Raw genomic sequence first — 22,800 nt, 5'->3', positions numbered from 1 at the left:
TGTAATTCATTAATTTGAATATACTGTATACATAAAAATTACTACCAGTGAAAATGTTTAATTTGAGAGGGCAATTTAATGGCCCTCATATAGCAAATGTAAGAATTCTTGGTCCAGCATGTCATGCTAAACACATTGGCATTTCATTTCTGAGATGCTTTTGCGAAACATTTAGCTTCTTTTCGTTTCAGGTGCAAAGAGTTTATTTGGCTTAACTTTGGATGAAAATTCACAGCTCGCTCTGGCTTGTTATCAGTGTGTTGAGTCAACTGTGTACACCATGGAATTTCAATTTCAATTCTGCTGGCTGCATTATTTTATGCCGCTAATACATCTTTAGAGTGTGGTTTTTCAATTTTCAAAATGACATGTGCCACTGGTTAAATCACTCCCAGCATGAAAAATACATTTATACAATGTCCAAAGCATAAGTTGAGTATTATCAGTTTCAAGCACAGAATGCACTCATATTTGCAAATGACACATATTGAAAAAAATAGTCTGCAACATAGTGACACAATTCCGGATGAAAACGACAATGGTTTTTAATATATTTTACATTGTGTTAAGCCAACTGAGAACGGCTGGGAAATCAGAGATTTAAGCCTATGGGGTGAAGTTCTGTTGCTAATAAATCACTGGGGCGTGCTTTTTGCAATTTCTCGAATGGCATGTGCCACTGCAGAAATCAGCAGGCCCACGCTGATGTAATAACGTGTAACAGACTATATGAAGATTCTTTTTTCAGATTCATATTCACTCCCGAAACTCCTCCCTCCCTTCTACCCTCCCTCTCTAAGCGAATCTGCAGTCCATGCATTATGAATCGCTTTTGTGTCTTTAAAATGAACGAGCGCGTGTTTGGAACATTAATATTGCCACATAAAACGTGTTTATAATCCATGAGGCATGTCCGCCCGTACTACGCTTTCCCTGGCTTTACCCACTCTTCATTATATTATACGGCTGTGATTTATCTGCAGATTACTGGGCATAAAACACATTATTTCACTGTAAGAACCCCAAGATAAAACGTTGCTGGGCTGCTAACAGCTGGAGTTTGTGGGTACTTGGATGACATTGCAGGGAGATATATATTCAACACTTAACAGAAGTGCTCCTTTGTGAGGTGTTTTGAGTTATTTGATTGTCGTTGTGTTTGTCTAAATGAGGGGACCCTGCTGCTGTACAACTGTAGCATTTACAGTTAAATTAGAGCGATGCATCCACCCTGTCAGGGTGCTCACTTTACCCTTTACGCACTCAGAGATCCACATTCAAACTAACCAAACACGGCTCTGTTTCTTAGACCACTGCGTTTATGTACCGCTTTTCTAGACACGCGAAGCACTTTACACTGATGAGGGGAAACTCGCCTCAACCACCACCAATGTGAAGCGCCCACCTGGGGGATGCACGGCGGCCATTTTGTGCCAGGACGCTCACCACACACTAGTTGAGGAGAGGGAGAGAACAATGTTTTTGCCAATTGAATCAGGGGATGATTGTTTGCCTGACATAATTATTCAATATAACCAAACACTGTTTTTTGCTCTTAAGTTTTGTATACCTGAAATGAACTAAACAATATTTGACGTGAAGTTGGACAGCATGTATTGACCTTGCTGAACTTTACATTTATATCCATCTCAAAGCGAAGTACAAATGTGGACTGAATCCAGGGCAGATGTACTAGAGCAGGGCTGCCCAACCCTGTTTCTGAAGATCGACCATCCAGTAGGTTCACACTAACCCTAACAAAGTACCCCTCATTCAACAGCTAGAGCAGGGCTGCCCAACCCTGTTGCTGGAGATCTACCATCTTGCAGGTTTTAACTCCAGCCCTAACAAAACACATCTCACTCAACAGCAAGAGCAAAGCCGCCCAACCCTATTCCTGGAGATCTACCCTTCTGTAGGTTTTCACTCCAACCCTGACAAAGTGAAAACGAACAGGACAGTAGATCTACAAGGTTAGACAGCCCTGTACTAGGAACAACACGGTGGACAACATGTAATTTCGCGGACATGGCCAGGACCTTCCGACAAGCAAAGTGTCACATGGGGCCATTTCTGCCACCGGGGGTGGAGGAGCGTGATTAATCTTATCCGGTCCCTCCACAGGGGAACAGGGCAGGCACTCTGCCCACCTCTCCCCCTGTGTCTCCTCCAGTCCGCTAACAGAGGAACAGCAGCCTGTACCAACCAGGCAGCATTACATCCAAACAGCACTGTAGCACCAAGGGGGAAACTGAGAAAATGGCTCCCCCCAAAACACCTCAGGAGGAATCTCTCATTTCAAGGACCAGGGGTGGGGGGAATAAGAGTGTGATGAACATTGAAAGGAGTCAAAGGAGTGACGGAGTAATTGTGTTCGATGTGTGGGGCGTATGTGTGTGGCGAGATGAAATAATTAATACTACAGTCAGAGTGCTCACCAACTGCAACTGACTGAAAAAAAAGAGATAATTTCTTGGAATCCATTTTGAATGAGAGTATCTGTTTTGAATGTCAGGATTCAATAACAACATTTCAGAAAAATTGCACAAAAGTAATTGATTATTATTATTTTTTAAACATTAAACAGACATAAACCCTACATCCACAAAACATAACTACTGCATGTGGCATGTGTGGAGCTGTCTTTATAATACAAAATGCACTACAACATATGCCAGTGTGATGAATAGCCAATGAAACCAACCAACAATGTCAGATTGTTTATTGTTAGCAGCTTTATAGGGGTTTCCTAATTTATAAACGCCTTATTTCAACTGACAGTCAGTATTTGTGACAGACATATGTCACATACTGTGTTGCTTGTCACTTAATCTCTTGTCACTTAATGTCCTGTGACTCATGGGAAATTCATTCACGTGTAACAGACAAAATGTGCAAGATTTCACGCTGATGATTTACATGGTATGTTTATGTTTATATTGGATTTTCGGGTAATATCCAGAATACTTCATCAGATAAAATGCCATAACGTGATGAATAGCCAATTAATCCAGCCAACAATGTCATATGACATTGCACATGCAATAATGTGTATGTAACACCAATGTTAGCATTTTACTTAATCAAAATGGGTTAACCCAACAGTTGCAAAGCACATAATGTATATGTTGTATCTCAAAAATATTGAAAAATAATTTATTTTAATCATTTATATCATTTGGATGTGGTTGTATTCTAAATGGTTTGTAAATTGCAAAGAAACTGTTGTTACTTAGAATAACTATGCCCAAACGTTATTACTGCATTCATGCTTAACTTGATTGACACATTTGCCTTTAAACTGTAATAATACTGCCCTTTGTTTGTTTCATACCTGTGCTGTCTTTCTAATAATCATTGGTATTAAATTGCCTGCAGTGATGTCTGGAGGATAAGGATTGAAAGAAGGATCTATATTGCTTAATTAATAAAAATGATTGATGAAAGAAGTTTAAGAATCATTTATTGAAGAGACATCAACTTAATTACATGACAACATTTTAGAAGTGAAGCATTTAAATAATGTATAGTAATTTCCTGCTTTATTCTCTAACATCTGGGACATGAAGAAAATTATTTATGAAGGAATGGTGGGGAAACAAACATTGATCAATTAAAATCTAGTGAATATGGTATCCAGAGTAAAAGCTATTTCAACTGCTAACATGAGAAGATTTAAATGCTATTGGCTTTGAAAAAGCCACTCAGTTAATACCTTTTGATGGTAATCTGTATTCTGATGTGTTGAATAATGATTATTGAGGTGGACATTTTATCAGGTCATACCTGTATTACAAGTACTGTAGCGTATGCCTGCTTGGCTCAGGTATCTTTCCAATAACTCAGATGTACTCAAAACATTTGAGTGGTAACAATGGAAACCAAATAGAAACCTTTGTGTCTAGTGGTGGTAGATTTTAGCATTAGCCATATATTTGTAATGGACAAAAATGGAGTTGTCCTTATTGTTCTGGTTCCTTTGGAGAGGAATAATTTGGTATATACTGTATGTATTTGTGTTATAGGTGTCTTATAACTGCTTATTTAATCAACTTCTTTAGTTTTAATTTACATTACCAGGAAGGTAGAAAGTCATTTTTATGTAACATTCTAACTTCCTGCGCTCTGAAGACATAAACAGTGACATGAGTTTAGTATGCTAGAAACGTATGACCCGAACAGCTACATTAGGCACAAAAAGGTAGGAACCTTTAATAGTGTCTGAAAAAAAATCAATTGCAACCCTAGGTGTCAATCACTCCATAAAACTAATTTTCATTGGCTGGAACCTGTCAGTTCTGCCAGTGTTGAGTTAAGCGGGCCATACGGTGAAATGGCAGCAGATTAATCTGGGAAGTTTGTTCTGGTTTGATTGAATTGCATGGGCTCTCAAGCAGACAAAGTGTGTCTGATTGAATCCCGCTGATAGTGTAAGGGACGTGAGTTAGCATGAGAAGATCCGCTACAGAATTTCCCTTTGGCTGGGGGGGTTTGGATCAGTAGTTCTGAGGGCTAATCTTTCTCTTTTTGTGCAAAGGCAGGGATAACGGCGTTTGAAAGACCTACCTCTGTCACAGTGGTGGCGGTAATGTGAATAATTTCTATCAGTCACCTAAGGTTGCCGCGGGTGTCGGGAGAGGCATACCATACTGTAGTAGGGCTTTTAGGGACATGAGTTAGCAAGTGAACATCCACCACAGAATGTGGTGTCGTCCCTGGAGAAGCAATAAGACTGTGATTAGTTTCCTCGCGAGGGACCTTGATCTTTAGCCTAAAAGGCTAATCAAATCTCATTGTGCCAGTGACGACCATAGAAACCCACAGCAGACCTACGCCCCAATACAATGGCTTGTGACATAAAAAATAACAAAGGCTGACAATTAGCTTTAATGAGGTTTGTCATGCTGCATTAGGAAGCGCTCATAAATGTTTATAAAGGGGTTACGTGCACAGTTGCCTTCGCTACAATGTCATGTGACATTGTTGACTGGATTTAATGTCTACATAACCCGTGTTAGGTAGCATGAAGCATATATCATCAAGTGTGACACTCAACACTTTGTGAGTGTCACACTTTAACAAGTAATTATGTGAGGCTTACTGGATGTATGTTTTTTTTGTTGGCAGTATATACAGTACTGTGCAAAAGTTTTAGGCAGGTGTGAAAAAATGCAATAAAGTAACACTGCTTTCAAAATTAGAAATGTTAATAGTTTATTTTTATCAATTAACAAAATGCAAAGTGAGTGAACAGAAGAAAAATCTAAATCAATATCATATTTGGTGTGATCACCCTTCGCCTTCAAACCAGCATCAAATCTTCTAGGTATACTTGCACAAAGTCTTGGATTTTGTAGGCATATAGTCAGGTGTGTGATTAACCAATTATACCAAACAGGAGCTAATGATCATCAATTTAATATGTTGGTTGAAACACAATTATTAACTGAAACAGAAACAGCTGGATAGGAGGGTTAAAACTGGGTGAGGAACGGCCAAACTCTGCTTCCAAGGTGAGGTTGCTGAAGACAGTTTAATGTCAGAAGTCATACACCATTGCAAGACTGAGCACAGCAACAAGACACAAGGTAGTTATACTGCATCAGCAAGATCTCTCTCAGGCAGAAATTTCAAGGCAGACAGGGGTTTCCAGAGGTGCTGTCCAAGCTCTGTTGAAGAAGCACAAAGAAATAGGAAACATTGAGGACTGTAGACGCAGTGGTTGGCCAAGGAAACTTAGTGCAGCAGATGAAAGACACATCATGCTTACTTCCCTTCGCAATTGGAAGATGTCCAGCAGTGCCATCAGCTCAGAATTGGCAGAAACCAGTGGGACCCAAGTACACCCATCTACTGTGCAGAGATGTCTGGTCTTCATGGAAGAATTGCAGCCAAAAAGCCATACCTCCGACGTGGAAACAAGGCTAAGCGACTGAACTATGCACAAAAACACAGGAACTGGGGTGCAGAAAAATGGCAGAAGGTTCTCTGGACTGATGAGTCAAAATATCTTAGTTGCAATATTTGGCTGTAGCAGAAAGCAGTTTGTTCGCCGAAGGGCTGGAAAGCAGTACAAGAATAAGTGTCTGCAGGCAACAGTGAAGCATGGTGGAGGGTCCTTGCAAATTTGGAGCTGCATTTCTGCAAATGGAGTTGGGGATTTGGTCAGAATTAATTGTCTCCTCAATGCTGAGAAGTACAGGCAGCTACTTATCCATCATGCAATACCATCAGGGAGGCATCTGATTGGCCCCAAATGTATTCTGCAGCAGGACAACAACCCCAAACATACAGCCAATGTCATTAAGAACTATCTTTAGCATAAAGAAGAAAATATTGTTGTGTTGTATGGTATTAGCTATTGTGTCATTCATTCATTCATTCATTCATTCATTATCCTAACCTGCTTAACCTGAACAGGGTCACAGGGGGGCTGGAGCCTATCCCAGCATACATTCGGAGAAAGGCAGGAATACACCCTGAACAGGTCGCCAGTCCATTGCAGGGCACACACACTATTCACTCCCACAATCATACCCACGGGCAATTTAGACTCTCCAATCAGCCTAACCTGCATGTCTTTGGACTGTGGGAGGAAACCGGAGTACCCGGAGGAAACTCACGCAAACACGGGGAGGACATGCTAACACCACACAAAGAGGCCCTGGCCAACCGGGATTCAAACCCAGGACCTCCTTGCTGTGAGGCGGTAGTGCTACCCACTGCACCATCCATGCCGCCTTATTGTATTGTGTACTCGGGGTATTCTAGCTGCCAACCGTGGTATGCTAGTTCGTAAGTATGTATTCTTCAAGGGTTAGGAATGTATCTGTATGGTCACGCTAGGACTTGGAACCGTACTGTTCCTCTTCACACTTGTTCCTGTGTTCAATCTGCACTTCATTGTATGTTGCTCTGGATAACAGCATCTGCTAAATGCCTTGTAATGCAATGTAATTTAATTTAATATCAATAAATTTAAGACCAATGCTATCATGAATTCAACAAATTACAAGTAAATCTTGGTGGATAATGTACTTGTCCTGGAAGTGATGGTATGGCCCCCACAGAGCCCTGATCTCAACATCATTGAGTCTGTCTGGGATTACACGAAGAGACAGAAGCATTTGAGGCTGCCTAAATCCACAGAAGAACTGTGGGTAGTTCTCCAAGATGTTGATGATGATGAAGACCTACCAAGTTTCTTCAAAAACTGTATGCAAGTATACCTGGAAGAATTGATGCTGTTTTGAAGGCAAAGGGTGATCACACCAAATATTGATTTGATTTAGATTTTTCTTCTGTTCATTCACTTCTTCTGTTCATGCATTTTGTTAATTGATAAAAAATAAACCATTATCATTTATATTTTTGAAAGCATTCTTATTTTACAGCATTTTTTCACATCTGCCTAAAACTTTTGCACAGTACTGTAGGTTTTAAGAAAAGGCACACTTAATGTACAGTGACTTCAGAGCAGTTTTAAGCGAGCATGAGATGTATTTTCCTCTTTACGTTCCTGAAACGCCATGATTCTCTGCACAGAAGCTATACATTCCAGCTGGACAGGAGACAAACGAGACTGTTCCTTATATGGTTTTTAGGGGATTCTAATTTTCACATTTTTCTTTCCCACTGGATTTATTAAAATGAAGAACATTCAATATGAGAACATAAAACCAACTGCCTTCCAGTAAAAAACAAAACAAATCAGGGGGAAAACATTGACTGATATTAGACTGCAGTACTACTTTCATTTTGTGGTGCAAAATGATAAAGGTCTAATAATGAAATATGCCTCGGGTTTTGTCTAAGTTAATCTTTTGAACAACAAAAAAAGTCAACTTATGTGTTATTATTTTTAAGTATTATATATAGTATTATATTCATACCAAGTATTGTGTTTATTGTGTTAGTGCGAGCTTGAGGTTACAGCAATGCAAACTTGTATATGTATGAGAGTATGTATGTACAGTATGGCTGTACAATGTTAAATAAAGTGCACTATGTTGACCTTTCATTGTTCAAATTAATCATCATGACAAAACAAAAGGTACAGCCAGGTTAAGCCGACAAACTCGAATTGCGTTTTAAAATATGAGGCGGAAGGTGTCCCCTGCCATTTAGAAAGGACATAAATAATCCCCAGTGATGCATCACGGCTGGGGAGACAGGTCTCTCTCAAGCCAGAGAATGAACCGTTTCTCTTGTGTGGAGGTTAGAACTTCCCTCCCCCAGAAACCCCCCCAGAGCGGAGCGTACGGATGGAGCGGCCCCGTCACCTGCCACCGCAGACAGGTGAGAGTCCCCAGGGGGCCTGGCCTTGCCTCTCTCAAACCTGACCCCAGCTCCGGAGCAAGGTGAGGGCTGCTCGTATTGATTTATTGCATCGGACTCGGACCCGAAATACTCCCTGCTAACAAGAGTGCCGTTTCACATATAAACGGACCTTCGGGTGACACGGTGCACTGTCTGGACAGCCACCAAACCTGTGCCACAGAGAGTGATGAAGCACTATTTTAGACGAGTTTCTTCGGATAGCTAGTAAACATTATGCAGAAAGAGATGGTTCTGTGCCTCAGTCACCTTCAGTTTAGGCAGGGCCCAGTAAACACAGATTACAGTAAACCTATGGCCATGCCTTTTCCAGACTTTTCTCCTGGGAGACACACCCAGGGAGAAATCACTGCTAGCTTTCCTGTGTTCCTCTGTGCTTTAATGGCAACTGGCTTCTAACAGACAACACAGGTAGTAAGTATATAATTAAAGTGCATTATATAGCACATGTCTAGAGTTTAGAGCAGTGCTTCACAAGGAAATAAAAATGCTATAAACATAAAATGGTAGGTGGCAACTACAGAGACACAATTGCTGATTATAAATTGGGTTGAAAATTTACATTGTGGGGGTGAGGAAGGGGGGGGGGGGGGTAAGAATAACGAACCCTCAAATAAATCCATGTTCACCTTGAGTTTTGAATATAGCCTACATATCAACCTGTGGACTATTGGTTATGCTTTGATCTTTATGAGATGCTAATTAATGAATGCAGGAGAAGATGTCTTAATAGACTGATAGATGGGATGAGGGACTTGTAGTTTGTGTGTTTGTGTGTTTGGGTGCGTGTGCCTGTTTGTGTGTGTGTTCATAAAATGGTTATTTTCTTGTTTTAATAACTTGGAGCATAACATATACACTTCAAATATTGTGTTCTATATACATATCGTGAATCAATTCTAATTGTTTAATGTTGCATAATTATTTATTAGATCTCAGTTATGCTTAAACAGTAGAATAAGGCCTCATGTTCAGATGTAGTCATGTTGTCAACGACATAAAAATCCCCCTTGGATATATATATTTTTTTACACCTTGCTATGTCTTTTTAAGAACGGTGATATCTCTGTTTCCAATTCATGCTGGGTTCAATGTTTCTCACAGTATTTATTTAAATTCCTGCCTGCCAGTAACTTAAAAACTGAAACCATTCTGCATATAGTGTCAGTACAACCCCAGAATTTCTATCAACAGACACTTCAACAGGAGCTACATTTGATTTTTCTTTTAGTATTTGGAAACAATACATGAGCATGTCTGCTAGGAAAATGGAAAAACCATCATGATAACAAAGCAAGCCTGAAACCTCTCAAAGAAAACATTACTACATTGCTTCAACATTATTTAATTGGCCAAAGGCTGTTACAAGTAATTGTCATTATTTGTTTGCTTATTAGCTGCTTTTATCCAACTTCTAATGATATTAGCGATGTTAGCAAGCCAGGGAATAGCAATCGATATGGACCACAGCGAGCGGCATTTGTAATAGGATTTGCTAAAAGGCTGTGATTTTTTTTTAACATCCTCCAGAAAGTAAAGCACTTTCAGTAGCTCATTATTCACATCCCATTCTTCGTGTGCACCTCTTAAGCAGAGTTTTATGAATCAGAAGGGTAAGGAAAAAGCCTGGCTCTCCCGGTTGAATGCCCCGTAGGCCGGAGAAATGCTAAAATACCAGCAGATACGAGGCGTACCCCCGGCAAGCGCAGGGAGGAAATTGCTCGTAACCCTCCTTGAACTCTGGATGGTGGAGCCCAATTACCGTGCGAACCTGCCCGCTCTCGTAGGGAGCGAAGCGGACTCCCGCGTACGAGCGACGGGGATATTATACAATCATGTACTTGAATTATTTCCTTTCTCCAGGGAAAATGTGAATTTGCTGGAGGTTTTTTTTTTTTTTTTTAACTCACTGTTTGGTTTTGAGAGACAGAGGAAGGGGGTGTCAGGGTATGTCAAAATATTGGTATACAGACATAATGGATTTTCAAAGCACTCCAGTTAACACCGACTGCCTGCCGAATATCGCCTGAACCACACGCCAAAGCTTAAAGACGGTGTGGTGAAACAATTATTTCAAACTCCGTTTTCAGGGCATGTTTGTACCGTTACGTTTCGCTAAGAGTAAATACAGAGAAGAAAAATATGTTTGAACATTGCTCTCTCGTTATACGGTTTTTTGTTTGTTTGCCTCCCTGAAAATAACAGCATAGCCTTTTCAAGCATCGCTGTACGTTTCAGAATCTGAGGAAAGATTATAAATAAAAAATGTAACCTATTTTGACTGCTCATAGACTATTAGTCATCATTTATATATAATGTTTTCAAGGTTTCTTTTTTTTTTTTTTACCGTGCTCATCGCAATCAGTAATCCTGACATTTATAGCTGGGCTCTATGATGCCAGTGGCATTTGGGGGAAAAAAATGAGAGCTGACTGAGAAAAGCATGTCGACAGTTTCTCCAACATCGCGTACTCATGACCTCCAAACCGCACCAATTTTCTACTCACGAGTGCTCTATTATGAGTGCTTCCCACCTCCGTTGAGTTTCAGCCAGACGTCGTGATGCAGTTCAGTTCATCACTTTTTTTTCCCCCTTTTCCACAAACAGCACTCAGTTCTCAGCAGTGTGACTTGTCATTCCAGAGAAGTCTAAAGGCGTCACCATGTTCATTTATAACGGGTGCACAGCGAGGGCTGTTCCGTTTCGCGATTTTGTGCCAACTTCTGCTCTTAATTATTTAATTAGCGCAATCATGTCTTGATTTGTATACGCGGCAGCTACAGTCGCACTCTGTAAGTGTATCCTAAATATTGTACTGTGCTCAAGTACAGGAGTGAACCAGCATAATTTATATGCTGTCAGAAAACTAAAATGAAGGTAATAGGTTGCAACAAAAACCAGCTTGCCCTCCAGGAGTGGAGTTGTGCACTCCTGATTGATAAACACAGATTTATTTAGGGTTAATACATTTAAAGAAAGAAAAATCCATTGCATAAGGCATCAGATGAACCACCCAGTGCTGTCTTTATACCAAAATTAAATAGAATTAAAGCAGGGCTCACATTTGCCCTCCAGGGGTCAATGCACCACCGTACACTACACCACCTGATTTCACCATTGATTTTACCTCCTTGGTTCAGGCAGTAAGTTCATTTGTGAAATCAGGTGTTGAAGTGAATACCTGCCGACACTGCAGCCCACAGGATGTGGAGTTGAGTAGCACTACAGACACTGCGGCCCGCAGGACGTGGAGTTGAGTAGCGCTGCAGACACTGCGGCCCACAGGACGTGGAGTTCAGTAGCACTACAGACACTGCGGCCCGCAGGACGTGGAGTTGAGTAGCGCTACAGATACTGAGGCCCACAGGATGTGGAGTTGAGTAGCGCTACAGACACTGCGGCCCGCAGGACGTGGAGTTGAGTAGCGCTGCGCTAACCCCAGGTCTGAACTCACGGCAGCCATGCGGCATTCTGCGACGCTTAAGACTGAAAGCGTTAACCCCCGGTGCTCTGGCCAAATCCACACCCCGGCCCCGAGTCTGGCCGTGTGACTCTACACCGCGGGCGGTTTGGGCGGGTTAGTCTCTGCCTCTGGGCCTGCAGAGACGCCTCTGGGGGATCTAGTGTGAGACGAGCTGCTCCACCTCATCAGGTGGGTGCCGCTCGCCGGTTGTGCCAGAGGTGAGCTACTCCCTCATCACCGGTTAAGAGCCTCTTTGGAGAGAGCCGCAGTGGCACACGGCTGAAGTGACGTGCCCAGCAGGCATCGGTTCGTTGCAGTTGCACACCACTTCCAAAGCTGAGTTTGGCCGGCTCACATGGAGCCGCAGAATTGCCTCGCCACTCCGAGGGCGGGGGGAGGACTGGGCGCGGGGGGTTAGTGAGACCGGTGCATACAACAGCACCCCGGGCGCCTCAGAATGACGGTCGCGGGCGGGACGATGCGGCTTGGAGAAGGCGTGTTGTTTTCAGGATCACCTGATTCATCCGGGGCCGCCGAGGGACGGGGGGTAGGCGGTGTATCCCTCAGTAACACACGCTGAGATGGAATAGATAGGGTACTACTGGCAACTAAATTGGGAGAAAACTGGAAAAATCTGAAACAAGTTAAAAAATAAATAAAAGCTCCTTTGGGCCAATTGATGAAAGGTGCTCTATAAAAGTCTGTTTGATTCTGTTTTGAAGTGCAGCTCTATTGTAATGCTTAGCCCCGATGGCAGAACAGAAGAACTATTGCTTTATTTCTTATTGAGTCCTGCTATCCTCCCCTGTATGTCAGGTTAGCAGCTGCCTCCCAGCGAAAGCCGGCATGGCAATCAATTAATTTCTCGCCATAACACTCTGAGTAGTAGCAGTTCATGGCACTTCAAACCAAGGCATGAAAAAGGTTCCAATATCTTGGATGGCACAAGTCTAATTCATTGACAAGCCACTTGAATGATGATGACAAATAATTAAAGAGTGCAATTGCTATGGATGTTATCCCTATCAATGTTCATCATATCAATTGGTCTGGGTCTGAAATGTATTGGTTTATTGGCACTGAATCGTAGATATACAGACTATCATCCATCAGCAAAACTGGATGTCGTATGAAACATTAATATTCAAATTCTATCTCAAAGAAAGTAGACAGTAGAATATTCAATGTTAAAGTTTTACATGAGCGCAAGTGTACTCTAAAAGGCATATTCTATTTCTTTGTGCTGTGTGTCTGCATGCGTGTGTGTTGTGCGTGTGTTTGTGTGTGAGAATGTGAGTGTGTTTGCTTATGTGCTTGTGTGCACGTGTGTATGTGCGCGATGTGCACGCATGTGTGTGTTTATATATGTGTGTGCATGTGTGTGTGCACATGTGTGTTTATTTATGTGCCTGTGTATGTTTATGTGCACGTTGTGCTTGTGCATGTGTGTGTTTATTTATGTGTGTGTCCGCATGTGTGTGTATGTGTACCCCTGTGTGTGTGTGTGTGTGTGTTTATTTATGTGTGTATGTGTACCCCTGCATGTGTGTGTTTGTGTGTACATGAAACACACACATATAGAGTTGCTAAAGGAAATTAGGAAATCCGTGGGAAATTCTGCCGCCGTTATCGTTCGTGCTTGAGCCGTATGCGTGAATGTTAAGCAACAGCGCCGCGGCGTTCAGTTCCCAACACAACAAAACCACCGCCGCGACTCTCTTCCGTGTTAGCGTTTCCCTGCTTCCCTCTTCAGCCCGCTGACTGGACGGTGGACGTGCGTGTGGCTAAGAGGGCATCTCTGTCTCACATACCCTCCCATGGCACGTCAGAGTGCTCCGTGCCGCTGAAGACGGGGTCCGTCGCGTGCCTGTACGCTGACGCTAACGCTAATGCTAGCAGTCCCAGCTCTCAGCTGGAGTTCAGCACTGGCAGACTGATGGTCACCGACTCGGGAGGACACATCAAAAAACAGCAGAAACGCCAGGATGGACGTCCCAGATCGTACTCGATGCTCCAGTCCCTGGCTGCCAGAGAAAGGGGGTGGAATAGGTTTGCTTGTTAAAGAAGAGGAAGCCAAGGTGGTAAATACACCTACAGTAGAACAAAGTAATCAGGGGCTTCATTTATAAAATTCTAATTGTATCATAGATGTGTGTACCTTACAGTGAATGTACCTTAAACCACAACTTTGTAGTTATAAAATCCCATTTTGATGTAGATATACTGTAATTGTATCTCTATATACAGTGCAGTAAAGCTCAGAAAACACAGTAGAAATGGCAGGAGGGAAGTACCTGATCGTACACTATTCTGTGGCCACTGGCAGCCAAGGCAATGATGCAAATACAGTATTGTAGTTTACCTTGATGAGGAAGAGGAAGCCAAGGAGACAAATGGACCAACAACACAAATGTAGTAATCAGGGGCCTCATTTATAACATGGTCTTATAGTCAAATTGTATCTTAAATAGCAGCTTACACAGAAAACCATGACTAAGTAGTTGTAAAATCCACGAACATAATCGTATCTCTTTGTACGGTTTACACCACATGCAAGTTAATTACCTGCTGGTTATCTGGAGATACTGCATCCCATTTGAGGGCTGTGCGTGAAGTGGGCTATGTTGCCACTTTTAAAATAACACTTAATAATCAATTTTAGGCATGAAGAGCGCAATAAATGTTGAAATGCAACCATATTTATAGGAAAATAGCCTTCATTGGCTGCATTCACAAGAAGGGGTAATGTGAGTTTTATAGCACTCAAAATGTATATATCATAGGTGCGCAAGATGCAGATATGCCACTTTAAATCAATGTAAGCAACATTTATTTTGGTTTCAATTATTTTTAAAATTCAAACATAAGCACAACTTGGAAATTCGTTTAAGATTATATTTAAGTTTCCAAGGACATGCTTATAAGCAAGGCCCCAGGTGAATAGCTATGTTAAAGACATAAATACTGTCACTTAGAGACAGCTTATTTGTGAACAATAATATATAAATATACATATAATATAATAATATATAAATATCTCAAGCATATTTTTTCCTACTCCCCAACAATATGCTGTAATGCCACAATTTTTGATTTGGTATATAATCAACTGAATGAAATGGAAGCTTCTGAAAAAATATCTGAAGAGATCTGTCTTACAGCATTTGCTCTGCAGGTCTTGTGAAAATGATAACAGCAGAAAGTGAATAAATGAACGAAGGCTTTTTTTTTCCCTCAAATTTTTTTCTTTTAGCAGAGACAAACTTGTTCCAAACAATTACTAAAAGTAATGTCATGCTGTAACACAGTAATACTGTGTCTATCTGCGTGCGTGTATAAGTGTGCACGTCTGTGTGTGTGCACATGTGTGTGTGGATGCAGGTGTGTGTGCGCACACGAGTGTGCATGGGTTGCATGTGAGTATACAAAGTGTATATACATGATTATATACTGGACAAAGTTTTCTATTTTGTAAGACAATAAGGTATATTTTAATACAAAAAAAGCCTAGCACACAGTATTAAAAATGAATGTCTATGTTCCATACAATACTATACAGTACAATATTGAATTGTATTTATATTGAAAGGTTTGATGTGGACATGTTTGTTGTATTTTCTCTTGCAGGCAGACGGTATTTAAATGAAACGCATCATTACGCTGCTGCCTGAGCCAGTGCTGTGAGCTGCTCTCTCACTCGTGTGTCGTCTGATTAAACCCGGCCCTGAATCCGACAGGCCTTCCCACACATCAGCTCAAAACCCCCGCTTCAGGATTATCAAAGGAAACTCTTCTTCTTAACGCATTTATTTTAGACATTCTACATTTCTCCTCAAAAAGGAAAATCAGGGCTTGGCCATTTGAATGTCCCAGAAAGGAGATGAAAGATGAGTTTTGGAACGGGTCCATTTGTCACCCTGGCCTCGCCTTACCTCAAAATGGTGACCCGATCCCAGGCCCTGGTCGGTTCTGCAGCCCTGCCTTGGCCCTGGCAGCCAGGGGCCAGAGGACTGCATACAATCAGCGATTTCTGTCCTCACGTTTCTGCCGTTGTTTCTAGTGTAAGATTTAGTGTATATAGAGATGCGATTATATCTGTGTCAAAGTAGGACTGTACAACTACTTTGTTGCAGCTTACGTTACATTTAAGATGCATACATTTAAGGTACAATTTGACTAAGACCATTTTGTAAGCAAGACCCCTGATTAATACATTTACGATCCGTTGGTCACCTTGGCTTCCTCTTCCTCACCAAAGCAACCTAGAGGCTGGAGAATTTGGTACGATCAGGGTTGTCCATCCTGGCTTTTCTGTCGTCTTTTGATGTGTCCTCCCGAGTCGGTGACCATCAGTCTGCCAGTGCTGAACTCCAGCTGAGAGCTGGGACTGCTAGCATTAGCGTTAGCGTCAGCGTACAGGCACGCGACGGACCCCGTCTTCAGCGGCACGGAGCACTCTGACGTGCCATGGGAGGGTATGTGAGACAGAGATGCCCTCTTAGCCACACGCACGTCCACCGTCCAGTCAGCAGGCTGAAGAGGGACGCAGGGAAACGCTAACACGGAAGAGAGCCGCGGCGGTGGTTTTGTTGTGTTGGGAACTGAACGCCGCGGCGCTGTTGCTTAACATTCACGCATATGGCTCAAGCACGAACGATAACGGCGGCAGAATTTTGGCCGTGAGGCAACTGCGGCTCAACCAACGCGCGGTGGAAAAGAACTGGACACTCCTCACCGCCGAGGAAAGAGTGCATTCGTTCACTGACCAATTCGGTGACAGGGAGTGAGTTACAGGGTACGCGGGTATGTGTCCAGTAACAACAGAAAAAGAAAGCATCTCACTTTAGTGCTCATAGCATTCAAAACAACATTCACTCTAACAAATATGTTACATATCTAAATAAAAAACGCTTCTCATAAATTGCTATGACACACTATAAATAACGGTAGTACTGGATAGAAGATTACACGTAATAATACATAATAAAAATAACCATAACCATAACAATAATAATGAGAACAAAAATAACAGGGAAAATTTAGCCTTTAGACTATAAAATGGCTTGAGAATAATTGAAACTGAAACTGACAGGACACGGGTTCACTTTGAGACCCTGAAAAGACGTACAGCGGACATTTGTCTCCCCGTGAACATGAAGTTGTGTTGGGAATGGAGTGAGTAATGGCCGGGGAGGCCAGGTCGGTGCGCGTTGGCCTGCTGGCCACAAACAGGGGTTACTGATTATAGGGCTCTGTAGGGCGCTAGCAACGGGGCTGCCTGCAGATTAAAGCCCAGCGTTATGCCGTAATTAATTTGGTACATTACCTACACGGCTCGTATGTATTCCCATTAATTATTCTCCTTCCGGGAGTACCTCGCTGGGTGTCCGCAGAAACGACACATCCGTGTTAGTTGATTTAGTGTGCTAAAAACCTACACATTGCTAATACACAAGCGGTTAGATGTAGCAACGGCGAGAGTCACTTATCCTGTATTTTGGCATGGTGATACCTTTGACATTTAGTGGGTAATATTCTCATTTGAATAATATTTAATAAATAATAACTTCTCTTTTGTATGCCCGTTTGGTGCCGTACCTCCCAGCGCAATAGATAATACTAGAAAGAGCCTCGATAAGGTCAATATTCATGAAGATTCACCTCAGATGGCGGTCCACACAAATTCCCATCTTAATGCAGTGCAATAGACTGAGAGACAGGTAAACAGTAAGCAATCAAATAGTCCATATTAACATTGCACATTAATATGCCTTTCTCGCTCACCCCCTGCATACATGCCATCATATGCAGGCTACGGATGCATTCATTACTAATCAACATACTGGGCATACATATATATTTCCAGGCAATAATATCATATTATTATTAATATCGTTGTAGGCTAGACCTTTTATGGAGATTGTGGGAATCTTGAGATTCAGACTCCATTGTCAAGAGTTGTTTTTGAAGATTTGGAGCAGTCCATTTCAAAGCATACACATCAGTACAGAGACAATGCCAGCGGTAGCGCAAACAGCTTTTAAAAGTCTGATAAGTTTTGAGAGTTTTGTACGACAGGGTACACTGAACATATGAGAGTACACACGGAACAGCAGGGGAACTGCAATAAGCGCTTTGTACATCTGTGTTCTACCCTGGGGATCAGGGACGGGGATGTACAGCCATTCAGAGACCTATATACTTGTAGGGCACAAACATGATGTATGTAAGACTATGAAGCAACATAGACACACACATATACATACAAACAAGCAATGTACACACACACAGAGCCCTACACCAAGACCCAAACACAGATTCATACGCAGACGCATTTACAAACATGCGCACGCAAACACGCACACACACACACACCCCTTCATAAACAAACTTGCACACACTATGATATTGCATGCCAAGATACCCACACACACACACACACACACACACATACACATACACACACACATACATGTAACATGCAATCATATTGATGAAAATGTTCATGCCCATCAATATTAGTTGGTTGTCTATATAGTAGTTATGAAACTGTCTGTCTGTCTCTTTCACTCCCTCTCTCTTTATCTCTCTCTCCCTCAAACTCACACACTCACACACACTCACCTCTCCTATAACACCACACATCACCTCATGTGATTCTATATCGGTGCTCATATTCAGCTCAGTTCTGTGTCCTCCCATCCCTGCAGATTGCTTCAGAGCGCCTTGGCTGTTCAGGCGGGAGTTCCCCCCACTGCCTGGGGAACTTTGCCATACCCGTGTCCCCTGCCCCGGGGCCCAACTTTACCCCGGGAGCCGAGGGCCCCGGCCAGCCAGGTCCGGACTGCCCTTAACCCCACGCGCGCTAATCCCTGCTGGAGGCGAAAGCACAGAGAACACGCACCCTACACGGCCGGCCTTACCTTCGTTGTTGGTGCCTCCGGACTGGGAGCAGAGTGCCTGGAAGGTAATAGTCCAAAAGAGCAGAGGAGAAGGGAGCCCCTGATCCAATGCCATTGTGCCTGCATATGCCCTGCACGCGGGGTCTCTCTCTCTCTCTCTCACTCCCTCTCTCGCTCTCGTTCTCCCGCTCCCTGTGTACAAACAGACCCCGGCTCGATTAGGAACTCCGAGCACATTCGGCAGACTTAATACTGCCTGCGCTCAGACACATGCACACAGCCCAGCGCGGCTGGGGGGAGTGGACAACCTGCCTGTCACAATTTAGCAGCCAATTAGAACAAAGGCTGTGCACTTCCACAAACCAAATACTCCCTCGCTCTCTCTCTCTCTCTCGCCTCTCTCGATCGCTCCCCCTCACTCTCACGCTCTCCCTCTCTCTCCCCTCACTCTCTCGCTCTCCCTCTATACATATATATATAAACCTTTTTTTCCACTAGAAAAGCTGCTCATCATTTTAACTCTTCCAGTGCCAGAGGACTGAATGGATTTATGGTTCTTGCTGAAATATTAAAACAATACAGTTTGTGCATCATGTATGCGTTTTATACAGTGATGGAAGTGGAGAAGAGGTTTTTTAAACACATGAGAACATTTTAATTTGTTATAAACTGTATTGCAATTTGCAAGACACAATATAGGAAAAAATATGCATTAACTACACAATACAATCAAACACAAACAGTACTGTATGAGAAGACTGTGGCATGCACAATAAACCTTGTTAAGCACATTAACACTGATGAAAACACATATGAGCATAACATGAAAACATGCCGCACTTTCCATTTGAATTAGCCAAAAGGACACGGCTTAAAACACAACGTAGAAATGCCAACATTAAAGAAGGGACAGAGCAAAATGCACTTTAAAGGGGATGTATCCATCGAGAGGCTAAAGTGGAGAAAAAAGTAACCGATTACCACTGGTTTTATTATTGGCTATATTTAAAATTCTCACATTTATTTTCAATTCACCCTCCAAAATATGATTTCCAAATGACCTCTATTCTAAATGTGTTTGTGTCTTAGAGGGTTTACAGTTTATTATTTCTATTCTCACAGAGACCATTTCAATTTCCCTCAATAGCAATCAAAATTGGTGACCAATTAATGTCACATTAATACCGTATGAACATAAACCCGTAACTTTGATCCCTATGCAAAAACAGAAACCCCAAGTTCTGTTCCATTTTCTATATAATATGACTGCAAATAAATCTGACTACAATATGAACAATATATCTTAAAATGAGAGAGAGTACCTGATTGCTGCAGACAATACTTTTGACAGTAGAAATTGTCAAGTTTATCTCAACAGTTGTACACAGAAATAGCACGTACTGCTCCCTGTGAAAGCAGTCATTAGGATGTGAAACTGTATTTGAAAGCAGTAAAAGCTGTTAAGTGCTGTATTGTTTTACATCGTTTCTTATTGTGCCTGTCGTGCCTGCTCCCAACGTTTCTCAAAGAAAACTTTCCTGTGCATATCACGTTTTCTGCAGGACAAATAATTATTTATTGATCAGGTTGATGTGTCGGAACCTGGCGGCCGTGTACAAGCCAGCTGGTTTCACGATCAATGGCCAGCTCAGCTGTGATTTCCAACTCCAGTAATAGCTACCGGTGTCCAGTGAACACAGAAACAGGAGAGACAGAGAACTTAGCTTTAAAATACTACCTGTCCCCTACAATGTTTTTACTCTTGTGTTTCATGACTAACATGCTTAGGTAGGTCAGGGAAGGTTCACCCACCTGCAGCTAATTCTCTTTTACCTGACTGTGTAGAATTACCACATCTCTGTGCGCTTGCTTTTATCTAGAAGTTTTAATTAAATGTTTTAGTGTAGCTAGAGATATTTTGTAGATCTGTTGATCAAAGCCTGGTGATCTTTTCTGAATCTTTTTTTAATGTTAATTTTCCATGTGAAAGGAACAAAGGGAATGTTGCATGCTAGTAAAAGGAATTTTGCGCAGAAAGGTGATCCTTATTTAAATCAAGCAAAACAACTGAAGGCATGCCTGTGTACTTATCAAAGGCAAACGCTCTGCACGCTGAGCTGGTAGCTCTCCAGCCATCACAAAACAACATTTTGTAAAGAGGTTTTGGATCACACGTCCTTTTTTTTTCCTGCAGAAAAAGGTTTCAAGGACACATCTGCAATCTGGAAAAATCCGGAAAGCTTATCATTTCCATGACTCCTACAGCCTGATAAAACATTTTAAAACATTACATGATGAGCTGGGTCAGATGCTGCCACTGCCAAAGACATCAGGATATCTAAAGTGTACTTAAAATAGCAGAGACACAGCAGAAGAAGGTGTTTAAAAATCAAAAGGTGATTTTCTGGCATGTGGCCTATCGACTTCGGAAGTGATCAATAGGATCCCTCGCTCAGTCCTCACATTCAGGTGAAATATTCCTGGAGCTGTCCTCACTTTGACCTATTGTACAGTAATGGGCTGTACAGTGTACCCACCAAACAAATCACAGCTACAGAACGAGTAAAACACAGAGCACAAAAGCTAGCTAAATCATACACGCATACAACCATGTATGTGCACGCGCACGCACATACACACACACGCATGTGCATCGACACACACACAGACACACATACACATACACATACACATACAACCACACACGCACGCATACACGCACACAAACACACGCACGCACACACACACACACACTAGACACACCACACACAGACACACAAACACATGCATGGACACACACACATAACCAGACACACCACACACAGACACACACATACACAGACATCCACACACAAACACACACACATATTATAAGACGGCAGTTCCCTGTAAAGCACTCGTGAATAAAACTCTTCATATGCCTCTCCTCCCTGCCCCCTCCCCCTTCCCTGATGATTGACATGTTCTTGGAAATGATAGCAGCTTGTATGGCAGTTGTAAAACTGCTCTCCCCCTCTCCCTCGTTATCTTCCCCAGAGGCTGCGTGCGTTGCCGTGGAAGCGCAGCTGGCTCTATTATCGGAAAGGCCAAGCAGGACGGCCGGGGCACCTGCTAATGCCCCCCCACTGCCCCCCTCCTGCCCACCTCCTGCCCCGCAGGCACAAGGAGCTTCTCTGTGATGCCACCACAATCACCGGGCTCCTTCCGGAAACCTCCGTTCCCCCCTCAACCCCGGGCATTGCCATGCCGCGGAGCACGTGCCTACGTGCGGATTTAGACGCGGCATCGGAATGTGAGATTCCCTGTTGGACGAACACGGTCCTGGAGTCTGACCCTGATTGGATGATGCGGTGAGACCCCGCCCTCCGTGGGGAGTATAATTAAACATGGTTGGTTGGTTGCTGACTCCGTGTAGCCTGGCACACGTAGCGGAACTCTATTGCCCAGCTGTTGTCAAGAAACTTCTCTCTGTTGGTATACATTAAAGCAACTTTGGGGTTACATTACATCACATTAAATTAATATATTTCGAAGACAGGCGACACCGACTTCATTCACCAGATTAAAACAAGTGCTAAAATTTTAAGCTTAAAGGTAAACTTTGGGAAATGACGTAGAAGCAAAATGAGCGGGACGACAAGAGATTGTTAAAAACTGAGAGGAAAATCCTGCTGTGAACACAGCAGGTTATATTTGTGTGAGATTTGAGTCATGCGCAGCATGTTTCTATTTTATGTTTTGCTCATTGTTTGCAAGACAAAGGGGCAGTAAGTTGCATTAATGCATTCATTAGCTAGTTATCATTGTAAATTGAATAAATTAAATGTGCTTGTTAGCTAGCTAGTTCAAAACAGGAATATAATTAAGTTAATTACAGCTAGCAAGCTGAAGTATATTATACATTACAGTAATTTGTAAATGTAAAATGCTAATGCCGACATAGAAAACAAACATAGTCATGGAAGAACTATGCAAGTATTTCCAACAGCAATGGATTAAAGTGCTCACATTTGCCACCTAGTGGTGCTATGTGTGAACAACAAGTAGCCTAGTTACTGTGGAAAAACAAAAAAATAAAAGCAAATTGTTCACTTTCT

At 42.3% G+C, this 22,800-nt stretch overlaps 1 protein-coding gene across 1 annotated transcript in view; it reads right to left on the bottom strand.

Annotated features, from left to right (window-relative positions):
- Window positions 1-18,941, bottom strand: part of epha8 (eph receptor A8) — an 88,732-nt gene extending 69,791 nt beyond the window's left edge. The window contains exon 1 of the mRNA XM_061219010.1: window positions 18,725-18,941. Coding sequence (XP_061074994.1) covers window positions 18,725-18,818 — 94 coding nt within the window. The 5' untranslated portion in view covers window positions 18,819-18,941. The remainder of the gene's footprint in view (window positions 1-18,724) is intronic.
- Window positions 18,942-22,800: the final 3,859 nt, after the last annotated feature.

The sequence above is a fragment of the Conger conger genome, chromosome 14, assembly GCF_963514075.1.
Source record: "Conger conger chromosome 14, fConCon1.1, whole genome shotgun sequence".
In the NCBI taxonomy this organism is placed as follows: Eukaryota; Metazoa; Chordata; class Actinopteri; order Anguilliformes; family Congridae; genus Conger; species Conger conger.
Note: the sequence above shows the minus strand (reverse complement) of the source record. Positions and strands in the feature narration are given on the sequence as shown.